Source organism: Heterodontus francisci, chromosome 15 (assembly GCF_036365525.1).
Source record: "Heterodontus francisci isolate sHetFra1 chromosome 15, sHetFra1.hap1, whole genome shotgun sequence".
NCBI lineage: Eukaryota > Metazoa > Chordata > Chondrichthyes > Heterodontiformes > Heterodontidae > Heterodontus > Heterodontus francisci.
Window position 1 is genome coordinate 41,160,309 of NC_090385.1, and position 26,797 is coordinate 41,187,105.

The 26,797-nt window shown below is 40.4% G+C and overlaps 1 protein-coding gene across 8 annotated transcripts in view; it reads right to left on the reverse strand.

The window, feature by feature from the left end:
- The window catches only part of LOC137377604 (non-POU domain-containing octamer-binding protein-like), a 127,482-nt gene that overhangs the window by 57,107 nt on the left and 43,578 nt on the right, over window positions 1-26,797 (reverse strand). For 5 of the 8 annotated variants that reach the window (XM_068047419.1, XM_068047426.1, XM_068047425.1 and 2 more), the window contains exons 7-10: window positions 13,818-13,929; window positions 9,957-10,011; window positions 4,300-4,338; window positions 3,827-3,957 (exon numbers count right to left, since the gene is read on the reverse strand). In XM_068047419.1, coding sequence (XP_067903520.1) covers window positions 3,827-3,957; window positions 4,300-4,338; window positions 9,957-10,011; window positions 13,818-13,929 — 337 coding nt within the window. Of the gene's footprint in view, window positions 1-1,834; window positions 2,875-3,826; window positions 3,958-4,299; window positions 4,339-9,956; window positions 10,012-13,817; window positions 13,930-26,797 lie in introns of those variants that run through there. The other 3 variants (XM_068047420.1, XM_068047422.1, XM_068047423.1) reach the window with 2 other exon arrangements.

The window sequence follows — 26,797 nt, forward strand, 5'->3', positions numbered from 1 at the left end:
CCTTATCGACCTGTCCTGCTACCTTCAGGGATCTGTGGACATTCACTCCAAGGTCCCTTACTTCCACTACACTTCTCATTATTTTTCCATCAATCGTGTATTCCTTTGCCTTGTTTGACCTCATTTGAACAACTACTTCAATGTCTGTGGAAACTCTGAAAGATTAGATATCTGAACTCTAAAGTAACAACTAGCCTTCTTGAATGTTTAAGTTCTGCATTCATTTGAGTGGGAATGTAGTTATATTTTAAACAAAATGCTTCTGTCCATAGATCTGCACCACTGTCCAAACATGATGGCACTCAGTCTCCTTGTGACCAGAAAGCAAATAGCAGTCATTTGGACTCAAAATTCTTGTAAAAAAGCACCTCGTAGTATTGATCAATACATTTGGCAGCATAGGCCCTACAGTACTAGTTGCATATTTGTGACATGTACTCAGCGATTTGCTGAACTATTGCTTTAATAACACTTCTCCACAGTAATGCAAATAATCACTGTTTTGAGAAAAAGTCACCCTATATACTGCAAATTTGCAGCTTTTCTTATAAAGAAGATACAGGCAAGCATTTATATTTAAAAAATGCTAAACTTAAATGCAGAAACTGGTCCAAATTTCTGATTGCCCCAATTCCTGCTGTGGATTTCAATATATAACATTATAATACATAGAGAAAGCAAAGCACACTCATTATTAGGGAAGCAACATCTGAAATAAATTTTCTAGGTCATGCAGCTCAACAGTGCTGAAATGTTACATCTCAGTGTGCAACTATTAAAATGTATTAACTGTGTGTTCTGTAATACCAAGAAACACAACATTCAGCAGATGAAAATTGTAATACTGGTAAATGAATATTCAGATTGGACCATTTCAATCATCCAAGAAGTGGACCTTACTACGACAAATGTATTTCAGGCCACCTATGGTCATGTCACAGAACCTCAATACCTAGATAGACTGCAACCAACGTCAACAACAAAGAAGAAAGCACTTCGCAATGCAGTTACCAAGTCAGAGGATGATTACAACAGCAATCAGAGACCAGGGTCGCTTTCATACATCACCCCCACCCTCTCTGCATAGAGGAAATTAAAGGTTAGAATAAGATACACAGCCCACCTGGTAACTGCAATGAATTTCTTCATAGTAATCACCTACCTAACCTTCCTTATGTAAACTCCACTCTGCCCACCCACCATGTACACCAAAACACCTGTTTAAGTCCATCCAAAGCCCAGGCCACAATCAAGGGATTACGAGATTAATCTGAACTGAAACTTTGCATCAACTTGAAAAACCAAAACTACCCTGAAATGCAACACATAATTACCAGTAGCTAATCCATTTTGAAAGAGACCAACTGATTTTATAGGAATGTTGTTCCATTAATTTAAATTTCTTTTTTTGCAAATAATATGAATGGTTAACAAATATGCTCGTTTCATACATGCTTCTATTTAAATATAATGATTTCCAGAATAAGAAAGCACAACTTCTGATAAGAAAAGCTGCTGTGCAAGGTGCAACTATGTTACTTAGGGATTTGTAAATTGATTTTTTTTTAAAAAAAAGTACAGTCTGTAATTCCACAGTATATAAAATGACTGCTTAATTAAAAGATCCCTGGGAAATAAATTCACAAAACCTATTTCCAACTGAGAACAAACTTCTGCAGTTTATATGTTGCTATCATATGATGCCAATAATGCAAAAATGGGCTCACAAGGACAGTTGCGTTTCTGGAAAGAATGGAATGAGTGATCTGGTGAAATTCAGTGGGTGAAATATTCTTTAAAAATTGACTTTAGGGCCAAACAAGCTTTTCAGGCTTCTAAAATGTTTTATTTTCACTTGTTAACACACAGCGGTGCATTGACACAAACTGTACATATTACAATAGCACCATTAAACTTGATATGCATATCCATGCTCCATCAGTGTCCTTCATTCTAGTACAGAATCTTTACCCTTATTGCCTATATACATTAGTAAATAGTTTGGCACATCCTCTGTTCAAGAGCATAAGTGGCACTGCTTTTAGAATGTATTACCATCAAAATTAGCACCTGCTTGCCAATTGTGTTTTTACTATACTAGTCAGCCTCCCATGGCACTGGACACATTAAAGATCAAATGCAGTCTTCAGGTGAAGGGACAGTTGGGCTTGGGTGTACAGATGTAATTCAGGCTCCATTTTAAAGTCATATATTCTATTCTTATCTTTTCCATTATAAATTCCTATTTTCACAATTATAATGGAAATTGCCTATATAAACTCTGCACAATGCAATTACATCTTCCTTCCAGTGGTGGAGCTTTAACACCTCCACTGGGCAAGAGCATGCAATTTCAACCTGACAAATTTTTAAAAAGCCAGTTTTACAAATCTGGACACAAATATAATGGAAAGAGTTGACAGAAAATGCACATAATATTTTTCCTGTATTAATAAGATATACCCAATTAAGTGGCAATTACAGACTTCAGGCAAGAGTATGTACAATAACTGGAACACACTGCATCATAAATATTACAGAAGAAATAACTTGCTCTCAATATAACTGTGGAGCCTTAAACAGGCAAGTCTACACACCAGATAAATGGAGCATAAAACTCAATTTAATAAGAGTTCCCAGAAGTGTTTTTTCAGATGTTGACTTTCACTCATTTAAACTTAAGTCTCTTCCTCAGCATTTCCAGAGGTCTGCATTCATACCTTCCCCTTTAGTTTTCTTGTACTTTTCTATCCATTCCTGCATCTCATTTTGACCACTGTCTGTAAACCCAGTTCATTCTTTTACTGAACCTCCTGTGTTAACCAGTTATGCAGAAGTTGGTCCAGTAGGGAACTCATCATAATTCATCCTGATCTACTCCAGAAAGCAAGTGGAGGTAAAGAGGTAAATTGAGAAATCAATTAGGAGTCTGCTAATCTGATCAGAGAGATTAATAAAGATTAAGATAGAACTCAAAAATGTACATATTTCACAACGGCTTTTATATTGAAATCGGAAGATTTCAGAAAGTCATTCCTGTACGTATAGGATTAGCATTTCTGTCAATGAATAACCCAAAACTGGCACCACAGGAGCAGATTCACTGCTTTCCAACAACTTCCTGACATAACTGGCTTTTTACAAAAGATTTAGGATCTTATAAACTAGATTATATCTCAACTCTTGTAGTTCTACTACTTCTGTATTCTGCATTCATCACTTTCAGAAACTTGACTAACCCAAGGAATCAGTTACTATGCAACAGACACCTAAATGAGGGTAGTGTTGAAAATCCAAGTTATTCGTTTATATGGCACCCAGTGTACTAAAAAAAAAATGGAATATTTCCAACAACTTGATTATAAAAGGGATAAGACAAAGATATTTGCCATTGCATGCTTTAAAGACATAATTATTGAAATACATTGCATTTTTATCTCAAGGATTTAGCCAACAAGTTGGAAGGGGGCCTGGGGGATCTATCCAGTAAACCAAATGTGAAAATGGGGGGTGGGGGACCCAATAAACTAACACTAAATGCTGGACAAACAAAACTTCACTACATTATCAACACACTCTTTATATTTCAGTTAGAGGGGGCACCCAAGGAAGGCGCTCTGCACCATTTTTATTCATTACAAGTTAGAACTTCACTAAAATGAACCAAATTAAACTGTGTACATAGTTTCAACAGACATTTACAGGCTCAGCCAATACTATCATGCCAAAGATTGGGAAAAATACATGCCTACAACTTCAAATTCCTTTATCTGATATTTACAACCCTAACTAGTTTTATGTATTTAATACATAGTTAATACATTACCATTCCCATATTGTTTTCTGGCATTTGGTTTCCCAAGCTTCCAGGTGGTCCTTGTGGAGGTGGTGCATTAGTATTCACAGTCGGCCTGTTCATTCCCATAAGTGGCTGTGGAACTTGGTTTGCAGAGGCTGCTAAGTACAATATTTTCAGTAAAATATCGACCGACAGTTATTGGCGCATTTGCCATTCACCTAGTCAAGTACTTGCCCCAAAAATAAATACAGCTATCAACTCAGTAGCCATCAATAAATAATTACAGTGTAGTTCCCATTCTTGCTGTAAAATTTAACACTGCTTTGCTATTTCAAGGAAATATGCAAGGCGAAGCCTGATCTTAGACTCAGCAATCTTTTCGTTCCAGATTTTTTTCCTGGAATATTATACACCTGTATTTTGGATACATTCCACTAAGTACATACAACAAATTATGCAAAAAAGCAGTAATCCCAATTAAACATTTAAAAATTCCATACCTGCTTTAAGATTTGTAAAATCAGCTGCAGTTAGTCCCACTGAAATGAATGGAAACAGGAAACAATAAATTTTCAAAAAATTCTACGGAATGCCTTGCCAAACAAACTTAACAATTCCTTCAAAACATCTGAAGGATCCACACAAAGTGGAATATCAGTAAGATTTTTTTTTAATTCATACTATAAAAGATAAACATGGACAGGAAGGGATAACTCATGTTTACAGTTTTACATTTCTAAAACAAGTCATTAAAGGTAGAGGATCTATTATCAATTAACTTTTCAAAATCTGAAATTTTCTAAAGACCAAGTTGCCAAAATTCAAAATGTTTTTCAACTAACTTATTCAAATATTAATTTTTGCAAAATCAGCTAAGTAATGAAAAGTTAATTGGCATCCAAGTTGGCACAGGAGTGTGTATGTGCAAGTTTGTAATTAGTTTCAATCTTAGCTTTACTTCTGATTCAACAACGGAGAGAAGCCTGGGAGGACTAATTAAGGTACAAAATGTTTCCATTAAAGTCAAAATTCCGCCTTTTTCTCAAACTGCAGTATGAGCTTATGATCAAACAACCTAAAGATTGCATAACTGGGGAAGTAATCACGTTCCAGTATCACAGCTATCTTAAGGTATCTAAGCTCTCCAGGCCCTGTCATAACACAAGCAAGCTTAATAACTAAATATTTAGGAGTACATCTACATAGTATGCGACACTGCACTGCACTGCCCTGCAAATTATAAAAAAATAAGCATATGCTTAAAAAAAAAGACATTTATCTCATTGCTTTTCATCGCGAATGCCAAATTTCAAAACTTTAAAAAGGGTCGATTTCAACCCCAAATAAAGCCCATGACAACAGCCCTGGTGATTTTAATCCAATAGGAAAAACAAAAATCACAACTTTGTACCAAAACAAATGAAATAACTACTTTATTTATATAAAATACTGATCTCCTATGACACTATGCATATTAAGTCAAGCCCAAACAGATTTTAGATGAGGCGGGTTATGATAATTGGACCACGGCAGAGGTATCTCTACCCTCATTTTAAGTCTCACATTCTAACAATTTTTATATTTCTATGATGTAATATTCACAAATAACAGCAAAAATTTGTGCAGCAGAAATGGTTGCGCATGAAAGTTTCTCTGCAGTAGAAGCTAAACAGCCAGGAGTATCAAAATTCACAAGTACTATAGCACCATCACAATCTGGAAGGCATAATTCCATTGCAACCAGTTTAGCTGGGCAGTTATAAATATCAATGTGTAATTCGATAGAAGTGAGATAGGAAATGCACACAAACAAGGTCTTTTAAAAAAAATTGGTCTCATCATTCCACTCCATAATTCTGATAAAAGTAAAGGTTTACAACCATAAAACACCAAATCCGCGAGCATGCATGAAGCTCTAACACATCATTCTATCCAACCTGATCTGACATACAAATGCCTACATATTAAAAATCATTCTATTAACACACATTATTTTTAATGAAAACTTTAAATTTACACATGGGCGGCACAGTGGTTAGCACCGCAGCCTCACAGCTCCAGCGACCCGGGTTCAATTCTGGGTACTGCCTGTGTGGAGTTTGCAAGTTCTCCCTGTGTCTGCATGGGTTTCCTCTGGGTGCTCCGGTTTCCTCCCACATGCCAAAGACTTGCTGGTTGATAGGTTAATTGGCCTTTATAAATTGCCCCTAGTATAGGTAGTGGTAGGGAAATATAGGGACAGGTGGGGATGTGGTAGTAATGTGGAATTAGTGTAGGATTAGTATAAAATGGGTGGTTGATGTTCGGCACAGACTCGGTGGGTCGAAGGGCCTGTTTCAGTGCTGTATCTCTAAACTAAACTACACCAAAGACGACCATTCGGTCCATCAAGTCCATTCCAACTCTCAGAGCAATCCCGCTGGACCCATACCCTAGCCATTTCCCTGTTGCCCTGCAAGTACTTATCTAATTCCCTTTTGAAAGCCACCACTGAATCTGCTTACACCACCCTTTTTAAACAGCATACTCCAGGTCATAACCAATTGCAGAGTAAAAAAAGATTTTCTTTACGTCACCTTTAGTTCTTTTGGCAATCACCTCGAATCTGTGTCGTCCGTCCGCCAAAGGGAACATTTTCTCTCTACCTGCTTGGTCTAGACCTCAATTCTGAACATCTCCATCAAGTCTCCTCTTAACCTTCTCTGCTCTAAAGAAGAACAGCCCCAGTTTCTCCAATCTATCCACATAACTAAAGTTCCTCAAACCTTCAACTATTCTAGTAAATGTTTTCTGCACGCTCTCCAAGGGCTTCACATCCTTCATAGTCAGTGCAATGTTAGGTTTGGACGTATTACTCCAGTTGAGGCCAAATCAATGTTTTTTTTTTTAAAAACGCTCATCAGAACTTCCTTGCTTTTATACGCAATGCCTCTATTTATAAAGCCCAGGATCCCATATACTTTTTTAACCACTTTCTCAACCTACTCTGCCATCTTCAACGATTTGTGCACATTTCCCCAAGTATCTCTGTTCCTGCACCCCCTTTAGAATCGTACCATTTAGTTTATATTACCACTTCTTGCTCTTATCAAAATTTAATCACTTCACACTCCTCTGCCAGATGCCCACCCATTCCGCCAGTCTGTCAATGCCCTCTTGAAATCTATCACTATCCTCCTCACAGTTTGACAACATTTCCAAGTTTTGTGTCATCTGCAAATTTTGAAATTGTGCTCTATACACCCAAATCTAAGTCATTAATCTTATCTTTGGCCTCCTTGTCTCGAGAGCCTGGGTAAGCGCCTGGAGGTGGTCAGTGGTTTGTGAAGCAGCGCCTGGAGTGGCTATAAAGGCCAATTCTAGAGTGACAGGCTCTTCCACAGGTGCTGCAGATAAAATTGGTTGCCGGGGCTGTTACACAGTTGGCTCTCTCCTTGCGCTTATCTTTTTTCCTGCCAACTGCTAAGTCTCTTCGACTCGTCACGCTTTAGCCCCGCCTTTATGGTTGCCCGCCAGCTCTGGCGATCGCTGGCAACTGACTCCCACGACTTGTGATCAATGTCACAGGATTTCATGTCGCATTTGCAGACGTCTTTAAAGTGGAGACAAGGACAGCCGGTGGGTCTGATACCAGTGACGAGCTCGCTGTACAATGTGTCCTTGAGGATCCTGCCATCTTCCATGCGGCTCACATGGCCAAGCCATCTCAGGCACCGCTGGCTTAGTAGGGTGTATATGCTGGGGATGTTGGCCGCCTCGAGGACTTCTGTGTTGGAGATACGGTCCTGCCACCTGATGCCAAGGATTCTCCGGAGGCAGCGAAGATGGAATGAATTGAGACATTGCTCTTGGCTGACATACGTTGTCCAGGCCTCGCTGCCGTAGAGCAAGGTACTGAGGACACAGGCTTGATACACTGCAACATTTCTGTTCTGAGTCAGTGCGCCATTTTCCCACACTCTCTTGTCCAGTCTGGACACAGCAGTGGAAGCCTTTCCCATGCGCTTGTTGATTGTCATAGAATGAGGTGATGATACTTAGTAGCTTTGGTGGACATCTGATCTTTCCTAGTAGTCTGAAGAGACCACGTCTGCTGACGAGGTCAAAGGCTTTGGTGAGATCTATGAAAGCAACGTAGAGGGGCATCCGTTGTTCGCGGTATTTCTCCTGTAGCTGGCGAAGGGAGAACAGCATGTCAATGCTGGATCTCTCTGCTCGAAAGCCACACTGTGCCTCAGGGTAGACACGCTCAGCCAGCTTCTGGAGCCTGTTTAAAGCGACTTGAGCCACTATGCTGAGCGGGGAGATTCCACAGCAGTTGTTGCAGTCACCGCGGTCACCCTTGTTCTTATAGAGGGTGATGATATTGGCATCGTACATGTCCTGTGGTACTGCTCCCTTGTCCCAGCACAGGCAAAGCAGTTCGTACAGTGCTGAAAGTATAGCAGGCTTGGCACTGTCATTAATATATACAAAGAAAAGCAGCAATCCCTGAGGAACACCACTGTACACCTTCCTCTAGTCTGGAAAACAACCAACCAGTCACCAATACTGTTTCCTGACACGTAGCCAATTTCACTGACACTGCCCCTTTTATTCCATGGGCTTCAACTCTGCTGACAAGCCTATTACCAAATGGCTTGTGGAAGTCTATATAAATCACCTGAACAACACTGTCCTCATCAACCCTCACTCCCGCCTCATGAACATGAATTCAACCAAGTTAGTTAAATACAGTTTTCCTTTAACAAATCTGTGTCGGCTTTCCTTAATTAATCCACACTTGCCCAAGCAACTGTTAATTTTGTCCCGAATTATCATTTCTAAAAGCTTCTCTGCAGAGGTTAAACTGACTGGCCTGTAGTTGCTGGGTTAACCCTTAGACCTTTTTTTGAACAAGGTTCTAACACACGCAATTCTCTAGTCCTCTGGCACCGCCCCCATATCTAAACAGGATTGGAAGATCATGGCAGTCGCTCTACAATTTTCACCCTTACTTCCCTCAGCAACTGAGGATGCATCCCATCCAGACCAGGTGACTTACCTACTTTTAAGTACTGCCACCTTTTCCAGTACCTCCGGTGTCAATTTTTAGACTATCTCAACTAGCTACTCTTCTACTGTGATTGCAGCAGTGTCTTCTTCCTTTGTAAAGATGGTGCAAAGTCCTCATTTAGTACCTCAGTCATGTCCTCTGCCTCCATCAGCTCCACCCTCCCTGTTGCCACCTGTCTACTACTTATATTCCCACTTATTTCAGCTGCTAGTCTCTTCTCCTACTCACCTTTTGCCCCCCATTTCTTTTTTCACTTTCCCTCTGAACGTTCTACATCAGCCTGGCTCTCACTTGTATTATCAACCCAACATCTGTCATACGCCCCCTTTTTCTGTTTCATCTCTCTTTCATCATCCAAGCAGCTCTGATTTTGGTTGCCCTACCTTTCCCCCTCGTGGGAATGTACCTCGACCGAACCCGAACCATCTCTTCTTTAAAGGCAACCATTTCAATTCCATGGCAGTTTTGCCTGCCAATCTTTAATTCTAATTTATCCAACACAGATTCGTTCTCAGCCTGAAGTTGACCCTCCTCCAATTAAGTATTTTTAATCTAGATTGCTCCTTGTCCTTTTCCATTGCTAAAATAAACCATATGACACTATGATCACTGCGCCCTAAATGTTCCCCTAGCAACACTTGATCTGTTTGACCCACATTCCCCAGAACCAAATCCAGTAATGTCTCTTTCCTTGCTGAGCCAGACATATACTGATCAATGAAGTTCTCCTGAACACAATTAAAAAATCTTGCCCCTCTTTGCCCTTTACACTATCCCAGTCTATATCAGGATAGTTGAAGTCCCCAATTATAGTTACTCTACAGTTCTTGCACCTCCCTAATTTCCCTGCAAATCTGCTTCTCCATATCCTTCCCACTAATTGTGATCTATAGAATATACCCACAGTTTTCAAAAAGTGCCAAGCAGAACAATGAGCTATTTCATGTACTTGACACGCTAAACATTTAAGTGAAACCATACGCCCTTCCGTAACAGTGAAGCAATATGGTCACCAAGAAATGTTCTTCATCTCTTTGAGAGAGAGAAAAAAAGTAATCTTTACCATGACACTCCATTACAAATTTTTTCTTCGCATCTTACCTGGCATGGCCATTCCACTACGTTGGGCAATGTCTTCCATCCTCATATTTTCTCTCTAAAAAGAAATTGCATATATGCAATGAAAAAACTCAGCCAACATTCTTCCCTCCATTTTTGAATATGTCATGTTTTGCCTGGGTTACAAGTCCGTGGCTTCTAATTACCCTCTGATATCTCACCCAAGCAGCCATAATTCATCCAAGAGTTCAGACTGCATGCATTAACAAGGTATTCAATTGGAGGATGAGGACAGGAAACATAACTAAGACAGTCATTGCCTGCCTGTGCACACATGCACTTTTCATCAAGAGTTGTGGATAACAATGAGTAGGAAACTTGGCTGCTTTTCTCTGTACGGTGTAAAATTGCCCAATAATGGTGCCAATGCTGTCGCTCTGGCTGAGATCAGCTAAAATCAACAGATTATGCAGTAGTCAATACAAAGTCTCAAAGGATACTCATCAAGAACATCTAAGGATGCCTACAATTCTATAAATGACTGGGTTACCATTTAATCAAATTCATAACAATATCAATGCCAAAGCACAACCTCAAGTGGTACTAAGCTATACAAATCAGAAAACCCTTAGGTTCAATTCCAGATCCCTGTCAGGTTAGAAGTTTTGCCAAGTTTTACACTGAATGGTGGGAATGTTTGTCAGGTTAATTCTGATCAAGGTACAATTGACTTCAACAATTCCAGACAAGTAAATCTGGACCAAACCCAATAACATTCCAAATAGTTCAATGGCAGGGCAAAACTAACCATCAATCCTTGCCCCTGAAGAATAAGCATTTAGGAACATACGGAAAACTGCTAACCCCTGTTGAACTAAAACCATCTTGAGTAAAGATCTAGAAAAAGGAGAAATATTGGATTGGGGGGGGGGGGGGGGGGGGTGCGGGTTTGAGGGGTTAAGTTTTTCCATGTCCATTGCTCTTCACCCTTCCTGCTGTTCCCTCAATCACAATGGGAAGCAGTTGAACGGCTCTGAGACCTCTGCTGATATAGACCATTTACACTCTAACAGTACACAACTACTGCAATTATTCATTATTTTGTCATGGCAACCCAAGCCCCTCCAGTTAGTGCAAATCATTTCAACCTATCAATTCTGTCACTGTACCCTGTTCCCTTGAAGAACAGCCTCCGTATGAAGAATGACCAGCATGACTAACCTAAATGATGCCATATTAATATTAAATCACATTAATCAGCAAATTGGTAGAGTATTAATCATTAATCACAGGTGGCTTATTGGGAATCCAGATGGCTAATTGAATAATGGACACACTGGGCATGTGATCTCAATAATAGGTTAACATGTGCATGCACCATACCTTTTCGTGTGTCTGTTGGTAAAACTAATACAAAAAGCAGTTTTTGAAGCCTGTGCGCATGCTGTACTTTCTTGGTTAGTGCTTATCTGCTAAACTGGGTTGTAACATGGGTGAAAACACAAATTCAGACAAATTCATGCTGGAATTCCCAACTTTGGTAGAAGATAATGACTGCAAAGTTTTAAACTGAATGGTAGTTATGTTTGTCGAGTAAATATACACATCTACCTATAAGGCATTTTCTACTATAGTTCATGTGGCAAAACCAGTGCCACTGTAGACATGTCTGTCGTTAGTCAGTTACTTCAACAGTCAGTGAGCTGCCCTTAAAACAGTTCACTATTAGAAAGACATGATGTGGGTGATCAAACAAACCTTATCTACACCAGCACTGATCAACATACTGCTGCTCCAATAATACAAGAACACAAGAAATAGGAGCAGGAGTAGACCATATTGCTCATCAAGCCTGCTGTGCCATTCAATACGATCATGGTTGATCTTAGGCTTCAAATGCACTTTCCCGCCCGCTCGCCATATCCCTTAATTCCCTAAGAGACTAAAATTTTGTCTTTCCCAGCCTTAAATGTATTCAACGATGGAGCATCCACAACCCTCTGAGTTAGAGAATTCCAAAGATTCACAACCCTTTGAGTGAAGTAATTTCCCCTCATTTCAGTCCTAAATGATTGGCCCCTTATCCTGAGACTGTGCCCCTGTATTTCAGATTCCCCAACGAGCGGAAACAATCTCTCAGCTTCTACCCTATCCAGCTGCTTCTGAATCATGCATGTTTCAATGAGATCGCCTCTCATGCTTCTAAACTCCAAAGAGCACAGGCCCAATTTATTCAACCTATCATAGGACAACCTCCTCATCCCAGGGACCAATTTAGTAAACCTTTGGTGTACTGCCTCCAATGCAAGTATATCCTTTCGTAAATGTGGTCTCACCAAAACCCTGTACAATTGTAACAGGACAACCTTAGTCCTGTACTCCAATACCTTTGCAATAAAGGCTAACATGCCATTTGCCTTCCCAACTGCTTGCTGTACCTGCATTCTAACTTTGTATTCCTTTTACAAGCACGCCCAAATCTCTTCGAACATCAACACTTACAAATTTCACACCTTATAAAAATATTCTGCTTTTCTATTCTTACAACCAAAGTGAATAACTTCACACTTCCCTACATGCCATCTTGTTGCCCACTCACTTAAATTGTCTATATTTCTTTGTAGCCTGTTTCCTCCCCACTGCTTACCTTTCCACCTACCTTTCTATCATCTGTCTTTTAATCTAAGTCAACATATATTGTAAATAGCTGAGGCCCCCAGCACTGATCCTGAGGCACTCTGCTATTCGCTGACTGCCAACTTGAAAATGCTTTGTTTATGCCCACTCTTTGCATCCTGTCCGTTAACCACCTCTATCCATGCTAATATATTATCCCAACTCCATGAGCCCTTATCTTGCCTATTAACCTTTTGTGTGGCACCTTATCGAATGCCTTTTGGGAATCCAGGTATACGACATCTACTGGTTTCCCTTTATTTATTCTACCAGTTACATCCTCAAAATCCTAATAAATTTGTCAAACGGGATTTTCGTTTAGTAAAGCCATGTTGACTTGTTTTAATCATACGGTGCTTTTCTAAGCACAATGCTCAGACTTCCTTAATAATAGATTCCAGCATTTTCCCAACGACTGATGTTAGGCTAACTGGCCTGTAATTCACTTTTTTTCTCTCTCCCTCCTTCCTTGAAAAACAGTGTAAAATTTACCAACTTCCAATCTGTTCCTGAATCAAAGCAATTTTGGAAAATCATAGCTAGCGCGTCCACTATCTCAACAGCGACCTCATAGAACCCTAAGGCGTAGGCCATCAGGACCTGGGGATTTGTCAGATTTTAAGTTTCTCCAATACTTCTTCCCTGATATTAATTTCCTCACTCTTTTTAGCACCTAGGTTACCGCTTATTTGTGGTATGAAACTTGTGTCTTCCACTGTGAAGACAGACACAATATATTTGTTCAATGCCTCTGCCATTTCCTCATTTCCCATGATGATTTCTCCTGTCTCTGCTTCTAAGGGACCAATGTTTACTTTAGCTACTCTCCTATACTCACCTATAAAAGCTCTTATAATCTTTTTATATTACTTGCTAGTTTACGCTCATTCTATTTTTTCCTTTGTCAATTTTTGGTGGCCCTTTGCTGGTTTCTAAAACACTCCCAATCCTCAGACTTGTTACTATTTTTTGCAACATTGTAAGCCTCTTCTTTCAATCTAATACTATCCTTAACTTCCTCAGTGAGCCATGGATGGGTCTTTCTAGCTGTGTTTTTGTTTTTCCAATGGAATGTATTTGCTCAAGTGATAATTTGTGAAATATTCAATTTTTTTCCTGTTTTTAATCAATACTGTGCCATTTACAAATGTATTAACATCTTAACATTCTTCTAGGCCACCCATTTCACCTTTGTTCATAAAGGCATTAATATTCTAGAACACTTACATTTTCACCAAAGTTTCCTCTGAATCCCTCCTGTTGCCTTCTCATCATTTCTTCTTTTTCACGCTGACGCAGCAGCATTTCTTCCTCGCGCCTTCTGCGTTCCTCTTCTTGCCTACGACAACATTAAAAACAAAACAATTAGAATTTAAAGAAGCTTTCAAGACTAATCTTTTCCAAATAAATATTCAATAGCTCACCTTTATGTAAAATTAGGTAGAGGTATAATTGAAATAAAACAATTGCATTTACACTTTCCTCCCCATCGCCCGGCAACCACCCCACACAAGTAAATTTCATTTGCTCGAAAGTAGTCTGGGATCTCGAGCAGCTTTGTATTTGGAGACTTGGGTGCATGATACAGATTTTTCCAACTGAAAGAGAAACCAAGGGACCCATAGCAACGAAAGCCATCAAACTCATGCTTGTGGTGACCTGTAAAGTGGAATCCAATCCTATTTGTCTTTCCCCCCCACATATCTTTTATGAAGGTTCATCCAATTCCCATATTAAGTGATCAAATCCTCTACCTCAGTGGTTCTCAAAGCTTTTTTGGATTGCAGTTCAAGGTAGCAGCTCACCACCACCACCTTCTAAAGTGCAATTCGGACAGGCAATAAATGCCAGCCTTGCTAGTGATGCCCACATCCCATGAACCAATAAAAAAGGATCCCATTTCAAATAAATGGATTAGGTGATCACAGACCTCCCCATTTAAATTATACAATACTCAAAATATGAAGTGCTGCATGTAAAGTATTTTAATGTTTAGGGGGAAACAAGTTATTACTTAGATATCAGGTATTTGCTTATTCTTGACCTGTGACCACCCATAAGGCCAGACCTGCTCAATGACCACTTTCACATTATTCCACAGACACCTTGGAAACTCGCTATGGGTCCCAGCTTTCACAGGCCCCAGTCTCAGAATCATTGCTCTACTTCATTCGCCACCTATGGTGAAGAAATCTTGCGTTCTTGTGGCAATAAACTTCAGTCTATGCCCCTTTGTTACAATTGTTACAATTTCCCAAACATTGAAAAATAGATTCCCCCATCCAGTCAGAAACTTCTCTCTTCCAACTCTTCTCCCTAACTAACTCTCAATCCCAATATAATTCTAGCTAATTTTTAACATACTTGATAAACTGTACTATTATTCCAATAATGAGGTACCCAGAAATGCACCCAGCACACCCTACTTATGGCCTAACTATTGTCTTGTACAAAATAACCACTTCCCAGTTTTATATTCAATCCACCTATGTAAGAACAGTCAGTCATTTTGTAGCCTTTTTCACTTGCATTCCCACCTCGAGATCTACGTATATCTGCTCTCCTCAGATATCTTCCTCCACTCAGAGTATTCACCTCTGGAATGGTATATGTTATTCTACTTTCACACACGCCACAAATAAATTACTTCAAACTTCTCTGCACTGAGCATATCTACTTCCTCCACGAACCCGAATCCTTTCTTCCAAGCTTCCAGTATGACCCACTCCTAATTAATTCCCAGTGAACCCAAGTAGTCTTCAGTTTCTGCCGATGCTCAAACCATTTTAATAGTTACTTAGATAATGGACTAGAGAACCGTATTTACAAGTTTGCTGACGACACTTAATTTGGTGACACTGTTCTGTAGATCGGAGCAGAAAGTTGCAAAGGAAGATGCATAGATTAAATGAGTGGGCAGAATCTGTGTCAATTGGAGTTCAATATGGTGAAGTGCCAAGTCATCCACTTCCGACCAAAGATAGATCAGCGTATTTCTAAATCGTGAGATCCTAGGAACTGTGGAAGGGATTTTGGGGCCAACTACAGAAATCACTGAAAACAAGTGAACCAATTCAAATTAAATTAAAAAGGCTAATCAGAACATTATCCTTCCTCTCAAAGAGGATGGACTACAAAAGGATGAAAGTTATGCTACAGTTCTATAAAGCTCTGGTGAGAATACATCTGGAAAACCAAGTTCAGTTAGAGGACAGATAGTAACCTTCGTAAGCAGGATTGGAGAGTTCCCACAAAGTATGTTGCCTACCTGGTTGCAGGGTGAGTGACACCTCAAAACAACTTGAAATGATATTGGAGCAGGAAAAAGAAGAATCAGTCATTGTGATCCCTGTTGGGACCAACACTGGCGAGAGTAGTTAAGAGGTCATGTTTGCAGAATACCAGGAAGTCAGAATTAAATAAAAATTAAAAAAACAGCGCCTCAAAGGTTTTAACATCTGGATAATTAACCAAATTACGTACAAACCGGCGCAGAGATAAGCAGATTAGCGGTGAACATGTGGTTGAAGGAGTGATCCCATTTCATAGGACATTAGCATCAGTATAGGGACAGAAAGGAGTATACCATTGGGACAGGCTCCACCTGCAACAGACTGGGGCCAGGATCCAAGCGAAACGGATAAATAGGGAGGTCACGAGGACAGTAAACTAGTAGTAGGGCGGGGCAGAGTGGTGAGAAAAAAAGAGGGCTCAGATGGAAAAGGTAGCATAGACAATAGTCTAAAAACCAATTAAAGGGAACAGAATAGAACAGTCAGAAACTGCAGTTTAGGCACTACTGGTAAATGGAAAACTAAAACAAGCAATTAACCAGGACAGGGAAGTAAGAAATCTTTGAGTAAACCATTTGAGCAGAAAGACAGATTAAGGTATGTGGCCCAACTTAGCATCCTTTATACAAACTCAGAGTACAAGGAACAAATGAATTGCAGACGCAAATTCAACTTGAAGGGTATGACATGGTAGCCATTACTGAGATATAACTGCAAGGCAGTCAGAACTGGGAACTAAATAATGCAGGTTGCAAGATCTAAAGCAGGGGTCATTAACACTTTTAAAATCTTTATTTATTTTTATTTATTTAGAGATACAGCACAAACAGGCCCTTCGGCCCACCAAGTCTGTGCCGACCAACAACCACCCATTTATACTAACGCTACGGTAATCCCATATTCCCTACCTACACTAGGGGCAATTTACAATGGCCAATTTACCTATCACCTGCAAGTCTTTGGCTGTGGGAGGAAACCGGAGCACCCGGCGAAAACCCACGCGGTCACAGGGAGAACTTGCAAACTCCGCACAGGCAGTACCCAGAATTGAACCCGGGTCCCTGGAGCTGTGAGGCTGCGGTGCTAACCACTGCGCCGCCCATCTTGAAGTGCATTTAAAAGAGTTGCCTAAAATACAAACAGTCCCAACCCAGAAGGCAAAAGAAGAAAATTTTATAAGATGCAGTAAAGGAATAAATCAGAAAATACTGGGGGCTTGTAAGAAAGGTACGGCATTAATCATGGGTGATTTTAATATGCATATAGACTGGATTAATCAAATTGGCATGGGTTGCCTCGAGGGAAAGTTCATCGCATGTATTAGAGATTGGTTTTTGGAGCAATATGTTGTGGAACCATCCAAAGAGCAGGCTATTCTAGATTTGGGATTATGTAATGAGGTGGGATTAATTAATGATCTCATAGTTAAGGATCCTCTGGGGAAGAGTGATCATAGCATGCTAGAATTTCAAATTCAGTTTGAGAGCAAGAAACTGGAGTCCCACACTAGCGTTCTGGAGTTAAACAAAGGTAATTACATAGGCATGAGGACAGATTTGGCCCTAGTGGAGTGGGCAGGAAGACTAAAAGGTACGACAACTGATGAACAGTGGCAGATGTTTAAGGGGATATTCAATTCCTCCCAACTAAAATATATTCCAGAAAGGAAGAAAAATTCTAAGAGGGGGGAAAACATCCATGACTAAGCAAGGAAGTTAAGGATAACAAAGACAAAAACTAAGGCATACCATACTGCAAAGGCCAGTGGCAGGCTGGAAGATTGGAAAACTTTTAAAGATCAACAAAGGGTTACTAAAAAAGTAATAAAAAGAGCAAAGGTAAATTATGAAAGACGACTAGCACAAAATATAAAAAGATAGCAAAAGCTTCTTTTAGTATATAAAAGGGAAGCAAGTAGCTAAAGTGAATGTTGGTCCCTTGGGAGTTAATAGTGGGGAACACAGAAATGGCAGAGACACTAAATCAGTACTTTGCCTCTGTCTTCACGGTGGAGGACACTCGTACCATCCCAATAGTAATCGGTACTGCAGAGGTTATAAAAAGGGAGGAACTTAGAACAATCATCACTGGGGAAAAAGTACTGAGCAAACTATTGGAATTGAAGGCAAACAAATCCCCAGGGCCTGATGGCCTATAATCCTAGGGTCTGAAAGGAAGTGGCAGCGGAGATCGTGGATCCATTGGTTATAATATTCCAAAATTTCCTGGCTGCGGGAAAGGTTCCAGTGGATTGGAAAAATGCTAATATAACGCCCTTATTCAAAAAGGGAGGGAGGCAGAAAGTAGGAAACTATAGACCAGTTAGTTTAACATCTGTCGTTGGGAAATTGTTAAAATCCATTATTAAGGAAGTAATAACAGGACATTTAGAAAATCAAAACGCAATTCATCAGTCAGCATGGTTTTATGAAGAGTAAATTGTGTTTGACTAATTTGCTAGAGTTCTTCGAAGATGGAACAAGTGGATATTGGGGATCCTGTAGATGTAGTATATCTGGACTTCCAGAAGACATTTGATAAGGTGCCACACAAAGGGTTAATACACAAGGTGAGATCACATGGGGTTAGGGGCAATTTATTAGCCTGGATAAAAGATTGGCTAACCAACAGAAAACAGAGAGCTGGGATAAATGGGTCCTTTTGTGGTTGGAAAGATGCAACTAGTGGGGTGCCACAGAATTCGGTCCTCGGGCCCCAACTATTTACAATCTATATTAATGACTTGGATGCAGGGATAGAAAGTACTATAGCCAAATTTGCAGATGACACTAAAATAGGTGGGATAGTAAGTTGCAATAAAGAAATAAGAAATTTACAAATGGATATGGATAGGTTAGGTGAATGGGCCAAAATTTGGCAGATGGAGTTTAACATGGATAAGTGTGAGGTTATCCATTTTGGTCAAAAGAATAGAAAGGCAAATTATCTAAATGGAGAGAAGCGTCAGAGTGCTTCAGTGCAGAGGGATCTGGGTGTCCTCGTGGATGAACTGCAGAAAACTAGTATGCAGGTGCAGCAGGTAATAAGGAAGGCAAATGGAATTTTGGCATTTATTGCTAAAGGAATAGGGAAGTGTTGCTGCAACTGTACACGGCATTAGTGAGACCGCACCTGGAGTATTGCATACAGTTTTGGTACTCTTACTTGAGGAGGGATGTTGTTGCATTGAAGGCAGTTCAGAAGAGGTTCATTAGATTGATTCCAGAGATGACGGGTTTGGCTTATGAAGAGAGATTGAGCAATTTAGGCATTTACTCTCGAGTTTAGAAGAATGAGAGATCTAATTGAGGTATACAAGATGATTCAGGGGATTGACAAAGTAGACATAGAGAGGATATTTCCTCTTGTGGGGCAATCTAGAACGAGAGGTCATAGTTTTAGGATAAGGGGTAGCAGATTTAAACAGAGATGAGGAGAAATTACTTCTCTCAAAGGGTTGTGAGTCTGTGGAATTCACTACCCCAGAGTGCAGTGGATGCCAGGACATTGAGTAAATTTGAGGAGATAGACAGATTTTTAATGAGTAATGGGTTGAAGGGTTATGGAGAACGGGCAGTAAAGTGGAATTGAGGCAGAGATGAGATCAGCCATGATCGTATTGAATGGCGGAGCAGGCTCGAGGGGCTGAATTGCCTACTCCTGCTCCTAGTTCTTATAAGCACAAGTGATAAAATTATTTATCAAGAATCTAATAAACATTATCCTGTAAACAGCCAATTGCCCAACTTTTTCAGGCAACTATAAAAATATAAAAAACGTACATGCTGCCAAGTACAATGGTGTATCTGACTTGAGAGGTCTTAATATATTGCATTTATCTTGCTAAATTCCTGAAATAGACTAGCAAAGGCTTCTTTCATTTTATGTATTGCATTTTTATGAAAAAATTTTAATTGACTGACATCGTCTTTTAATTCTTCAAGCAATGTAACAGCGTGCCAAAACAACCTCCTCTACATTTTTTTACAAATGATTCCAATTTTCGCTCGAAAGAGAGTACTTCTTCCAAAAGTAGGACTATGGTTTCCTGTTCTTGTAGCTTTCTGATAAGCATATTTAAGTGGTCAGTGATATCAACTATGAAGTAAAACTTTTGTAGCAATCAGGATCTGATAGTTCAGCAGGTTCACATTCCTTTTCACTTCTTCTGTATGTGCTACAAATCGTGATAAAGCATTCCCTCTGGATGGCCAAGGTATTTTATGAAGAATAAGATTGGAATGTTGACAGTTTACTTCAGTTTAAAATTCGCAGAATTGCGTTGAGAACCGGCCGATCAAGGTTGGGAGCCACAAATGAGACGTTACAGAGCTACAGGTTGCGACTCCTAGTCGATAGGAAGATAGGGAAAATGGTAGAGGAGGAGGAGTAACATTAGCAATTAAGGATGAGAGAATTCAAGTGACGAGAGAATATAAACTAAAGTTAAACAGGCACTGGAGACTTTATGGGTAGCATTAAGAAATAAAGGATTTAAGACTGCAGTCAGAATTGTGCACAGGCCCCCTGGTAGCAGCTGTTAAGTGGTAGGTTGTATAAATGCAGCAATCAGACAAGCATGTAGCAAAGGCAGCGTGGTTTTAACAGGGGATCTTAACTTTCACAAAGATTGCAACAAGCAAACTAGCACCTCAGAAAGGTAGTGAATTTCTTGTATGTTTGTCCAGGACAGTTTGCTGCAGCAATACATCCTAAAACCAAGGGGCATGCCACAAATTAGATTTAAAGTGTAATGAGCCTAATTTAGTTCACAGCCTAATGGTGCATGAACACTTATCTCATCGCAAGAATATTATTTGAGTTCAACGTAGTGTTTGAAAGGGAGGAACAGGAAACAGATATTAAGATTCTAGATTTAAGCAAGGCTGACGAATATGATGAGAGATTGTCCAAAGGAAGCTGGGCAAATCTGTTAATGGGTAAAATAACAGATCAGTGGGAAATATTTAAAAAGGAACATGATACAAAACCAGTTTATACCCCTAAAGGGCAAGAATTCTACCTGCCAAAAAAGACACCCATGGACAATTAGAGGTGGTGAAGAGTAAACATAAAACTAAAAAAAAATATGATAATGCAAAGATCCTGGCGAATGGGAGAGATACAAAGAACAGCAAAGGGTGACAAAACAGATAGTAAGAGATGCAAAAAGGCAGCATGTAAAGAAACTTGCAAGGGATGTCAATCTCAACAAATCTTTTACAATTACATTACTAATAAGAGGGTGGCCAGGAACAATGCGGGCCCCTTAAAATGGTTAACAGTGATATTGTCAAAGAAAAGAAATGACAAACATTTTGAACAATTACTGTGTCGGTATTTACAGTCGAGGAAGAGGTCAGTATGCTAGACATCCCAAGGAAACCAATACTGAACCAGGAACAGGGACTCAAAATTAACAAAAGGAAAACCGTAATGAAGAAAACAGTGGCATGAAAGAGTGAAAAATCTCAAGATTATATGGGAAGTTGGTGAGAATACTGAAGATGCCTTAACTACAATCTTACAAAGTTCTCCATTAGAGAACCACTCCTTTAGGTTGGAAAATCGCACATCACTCCAGTATTTAAGAATGATAGCAGAGGGAAAACTAGGGAATTATTAGATTAGTCAGCATACATTCCTAACATTTGTCAGGAAATTGCTGATTCCTATAAATTAAGGACAGAGTGACAAAACACCTTAAAAGTTTTCGCTGATCAGATTTGTGAAGGGTTGGTCTTGCTTGACGAATTTGGCTGATTTTAGTTTGAAGAGGTGACTAAAGACGTGCATCATCTATGGATTTTACTTATATGGACCCCGAGAAGGCACTTGATAAAAGTTCCTCATGCGAGACTGCTGGCTGAAGCTGAATTTCATGGACCTGAAGGCAAAATATGACCTTGTTACAAAATTGACTGTGTGGAAGACGACAGTAGGGATAATGGGCAGGTAATCTAATTGGCAGGTTGTGATTAGTGGCGTCCTGCAAGGACCTGTGTTGGGGCCTCAACTATTCACTATGTTCATTAACAACTTTGATGATGGGATAGAAAACCACATATTCAAATTTGCTGATGACAAAGATAGGTGGCAATACCTTGACCAGTCAAGCTGCTTGGTTTAAATTTCAAACAAAGCTTGGCAGTTAAGTCAGTCACCATAAACTGGTGCACTCTCTACGGCAACGCTTCGACCAGAGTTCATTTGCCAACCAATCAGCACTCTCTTCTCATACAGTATAAAGTTGTTGTTTTCCTTTACGTTGGTATTGTTGCAGATTGTCCTTATGTGTGTATAACGAAAAGATTCGACAGCATGTCTATTTTCAACAATACCGAAGAGAGATTAAATAAACCAGGGTTGTATTCCCTGGAATTTATAAAGTTGACAGGTGATTTAATTAAGAATTTTCAAAATATTAAGGGGAACAGAAAGGGTAAAGAGAAACTATCTCTGCCAGTGGGGGAGACAAGGAGTAGCAAACACAAGTTAAAAACTAGAGCCAGACTTTTCAGGAGTGAAATTAGGAAACACTTCTGCACATAACAAACAGCAATTGGTAACAGATAAATTGTTACTTTACAATCTAAGATTGACAGATCTTAGTTCACCAAAGGCGTTAAGGGATATGGGGAAAGGAGGTATACGCCAATGGCAGAAAAGGTGCACAGGCTAAGCATCCTTCTCCTGTTCCTATGTTCTGGGCACTGCACCTCTGGAAGGATATACTAGACTTGGAAAGGGTATTGCGCAGATTCACCAGAATAGCAATGAAAGAAGTTATGCAGACTAGGTTTGTATTCCCTTGTGCATACAAGATTATCAGGTTACTAATTGAAACTTATGGAAAGATCTTATAGGAGAGACAGAGCCAAGAGGCAGTATTGCCTCTGTTCGGAGACTCCAGAATAAAGGGGCATAACCTTAAAAGGAGAATTCTGGGATGATTTGAGGAAGTATTTCATCATGCAAAGAATCGTGGAGATCTGGAACTCTCCTCTTCCTGCAAAAGTTGCTAAGACTAGCTCAACTGAAAATTTAAAATAAACGATATTAATTTTTGTTAGGCAAGCGATATCCAGCCAAAGCCACTAAATGGAGTTCGGATTATAGATCACTCTTCTCCCAACTGAATGGCAAAACAAGCTCAAGGGGCTGAATGGCTAATTGATTTTTCTTTGCTCTGAAAAAGGTAGCGGAAAAAATCCCAGCTGATGCCTGGACTCCCCACAACAATTATCAAATGCCTTCAGAAAACCCATAATCCACAAGATTCTCTGCAAAAACAAACAATTTTCTCAAAATAATTTGATTCAAATCAGTTAAGCATAACCTGCACTTTATAACTGTTAATGGTGAGTTTGTGCCTTAAGTATTCACCATTTCCATCATCTATTATGTAATCCAGAAGAGTGCCTGCAATTTCATAGGTTATCTTGTTCCTCTTTTAAGAACAGGGGTGCAACAATTGCTATCCTGCAGTTCTTTGAGATGTAGTTTTCATAATAGGAATACAGCAAACTGTCACCACGAACAATGCAAGATTCAAATCCACAAATCTGATTTTCAAATTGAAAGTTTGGACAAAAATTTTTTGATCGCTCAATCCAAACAGCTAAAACAAAAACTCAGGATCCAGTCTACTCTTAATCCAAAGCTGCTTTATTCAAACTGCCCATTAATTCTAATCAAAAACTCCCAATGAAGACATATTATAGATTAATAGCTTGACTTAATGGTTAATTCCAATTACCACTACAAAAGCTAATTCAATCCAGTAATCTATATTGGGTATCTAAAGTTCAGCAGTTCTCACCCACTTGAATGCAGTGCATAAATTCAACGAATGTAAAAGTACAAGTTCCTTACCACCATGAAGAAACTAGAATTAGAATATTACAGCGCAGTACAGGCCCTTCGGCCCTCTATGTTGCGCCGACCTGTGAAACCATCTGACCTACACTATTCCATTTTCATCCATATGTCTATCCAATGACCACTTAAATGCCCTTAAAGTTGGCGAGTCTACTACTGTTGCAGGCAGGGCGTTCCACGCCCCTACTACTCTGAGTAAAGAAACTACCTCTGACATCTGTCCTATATCTATCACCCCTCAACTTAAAGCTATGTCCCTTCGTGTTTGCCATCACCATCCGAGGAAAAAGACTCTCACTATCCACCCTATCTAACCCTCTGATTATCTTATATGTCTCTATTAAGTCACCTCTCCTCCTCCTTCTCTCCAACAAAAACAACCTCAAGTCCCTCAGCCTTTCCTCGTTAAGACCTTCCCTCCATACCAGGCAACATCCCAGTAAATCTCCTCTGCACCCTTTCCAAAGCTTCCACATCCTTCCTATAATGCGGTGACCAGAACTGCACGCAATACTCTAGGTGCGGTCTCACCAGAGTTTTGTACAGCTGCAGCATGACCTCGTGGCTCCGAAACTCGATCCCCCTACTAATAAAAGCCAACACACCATATGCCTTCTTAACAGCTCTATTAACCTGGGTGGCAACTTTCAGGGATTTATGTACCTGGACACCAAGATCTCTCTGTTCATCTACACTACCAAGAATCTTCCCATTAGCCCAGTACTCTGCATTGCTGTTACTCCTTCCAAAGTGAATCACCTCACACTTTTCCGCATTAAACTCCATTTGCCATCTCTCAGCCCAGCTCTGCAGCCTATCTATATCCCTCTGTACCCTACAACATCCTTCGGCACTATCCACAACTCCACCGACCTTCGTGTCGTCCGCAAATTTACTAACCCACCCTTCTACACCCTCTTCCAGGTCATTTATAAAAATGACAAACAGCAGTGGCCCCAAAACAGATCCTTGCGGTACACCACTAGTAACTAAACTCCAGGATGAACATTTGCCATCAACAACCACCCTCTGTCTTCTTTCAGCTAGCCAATTTCTGATCCAAAGCTCTAAATCACCTTCAACCCCATACTTCCGCATTTTCTGCAATAGCCTACCGTGGGGAACCTTATCAAACGCCTTACTGAAATCCATATACACCACATCCACTGCTTTACCCTCATCCACCTGTTTGGTCACCTTCTCGAAAAACTCAATAAGGTTTGTGAGGCACGACTTCACAAAACCGTGCTGACTATCGCTAATGAACTTATTCTTTTCAAGATGATTATAAATCCTGTCTCTTATAACCTTTTCCAACATTTTACCCACAACCGAGGTAAGGCTCACAGGTCTGTAATTACCAGGGCTGTCTCTACTCCCCTTCTTGAACAAGGGGACAACATTTGCTATCCTCCAGTCTTCCGGCACTATTCCTGTCGACAATGACGACACAAAGATCAAGGACAAAGGCTCTGCAATCTCCTCCCTGGCTTCCCAGAGAATCCTAGGATAAATCCCATCTGGCCCAGGGGACTTATCTATTTTCACACTTTCCAAAATTGCTAACACCTCCTCCTTGTGAACCTCAATCCCATCTAGCCTAGTAGTCTGAATCTCAGTATTCTCCTCAACAACATTTTCTTTCTCTACTGTAAATACTGACGAAAAATATTCATTTAACGCTTCCCCTATCTCCTCTGATTCCACACACAACTTCCCACTACTATCCTTGATTGGCCCTAATCTAACTCTAGTCATTCTTTTATTCCTGATATACCTATAGAAAGCCTTAGGGTTTTACTTGATCCTATCCGCCAATGACTTCTCGTGTCCTCTCCTTGCTCTTCTTAGCTCTCCCTTTAGATCCTTCCTGGCTAGCTTGTAACTCTCAAGCGCCCTAACTGAGCCTTCACGTCTCATCCTAACATAAGCGCTTCAACTTCTTTAGTAAACCACGGCTCCCTCGCTCGACAACTTCCTCCCTGCCTGACAGGTACATACTTATCAAGGACACGCAGTAGCTGCTCCTTGAATAAGCTCCACATTTCGATTGTGCCCATCCCCTGCAGTTTCCTTCCCCATCCTACGCATCCTAAATCTTGCCTAATCGCATCATAATTTCCTTTCCCACAGCTATAATTCTTGCCCTGCGGTATATACCTGTCCCTGCCCATCGCTAAGGTAAACCTAACCGAATTGTGATCACTATCACCAAAGTGCTCACCTACATCTAAATCTAACACCTGGCCGGGTTCATTACCCAGTACCAAATCCAATGTGGCATCGCCCCTGGTTGGCCTGTCTACATACTGTGTCAGAAAACCCTCCTGCACACACTGGACAAAAACTGACCCATCTAAAGTACTCGAACTATAGCATTTCCAGTCAATATTTGGAAAGTTAAAGTCCCCCATAACAACTACCCTGTTACTCTCGCCCCTGTTGAGAATCATCTTCGCTATCCTTTCCTCGACATCTCTGGAACTATTCGGAGGTCTATAGAAGACTCCCAACAGGGTGACCTCTCCTCTCCTGTTTCTAACCTCGGCCCATACTACCTCAGTAGACGAGTCCTCAAACGTCCTTTCTGCCGCTGTAATACTCTCCTTGATTAACAATGCCACACCCCCTCCTCTTTTACCATCTTCTCTGTTCTTACTGAAACATCTAAATCCCGGAACCTGCAACATCCATTCCTGCCCCTGCTCTACCCATGTCTCCGAAACGGCCACTACATCGAGATCCCAGGTACCAACCCATGCTGCAAGCTCACCCACCTTATTCCGGATGCTCCTGGCGATGAAGTAGACACACTTTAAACCAAGTTCTTGCTTGCCAGTGCCCTCTTGCGTCCTTGTAACCTTATCCCTGACCTCACTACTCTCAACATCCTGCACACTGGAACTACAATTTAGGTTCCCATTCCCCTGCTGAATTAGTTTAAACCCCCCCGAAGAGCACTAGCAAATCTCCCCCCCAGGATATTGGTACCCCTCTGGTTCAGGTGAAGACCATCCTGTTTGTAGAGGTCCC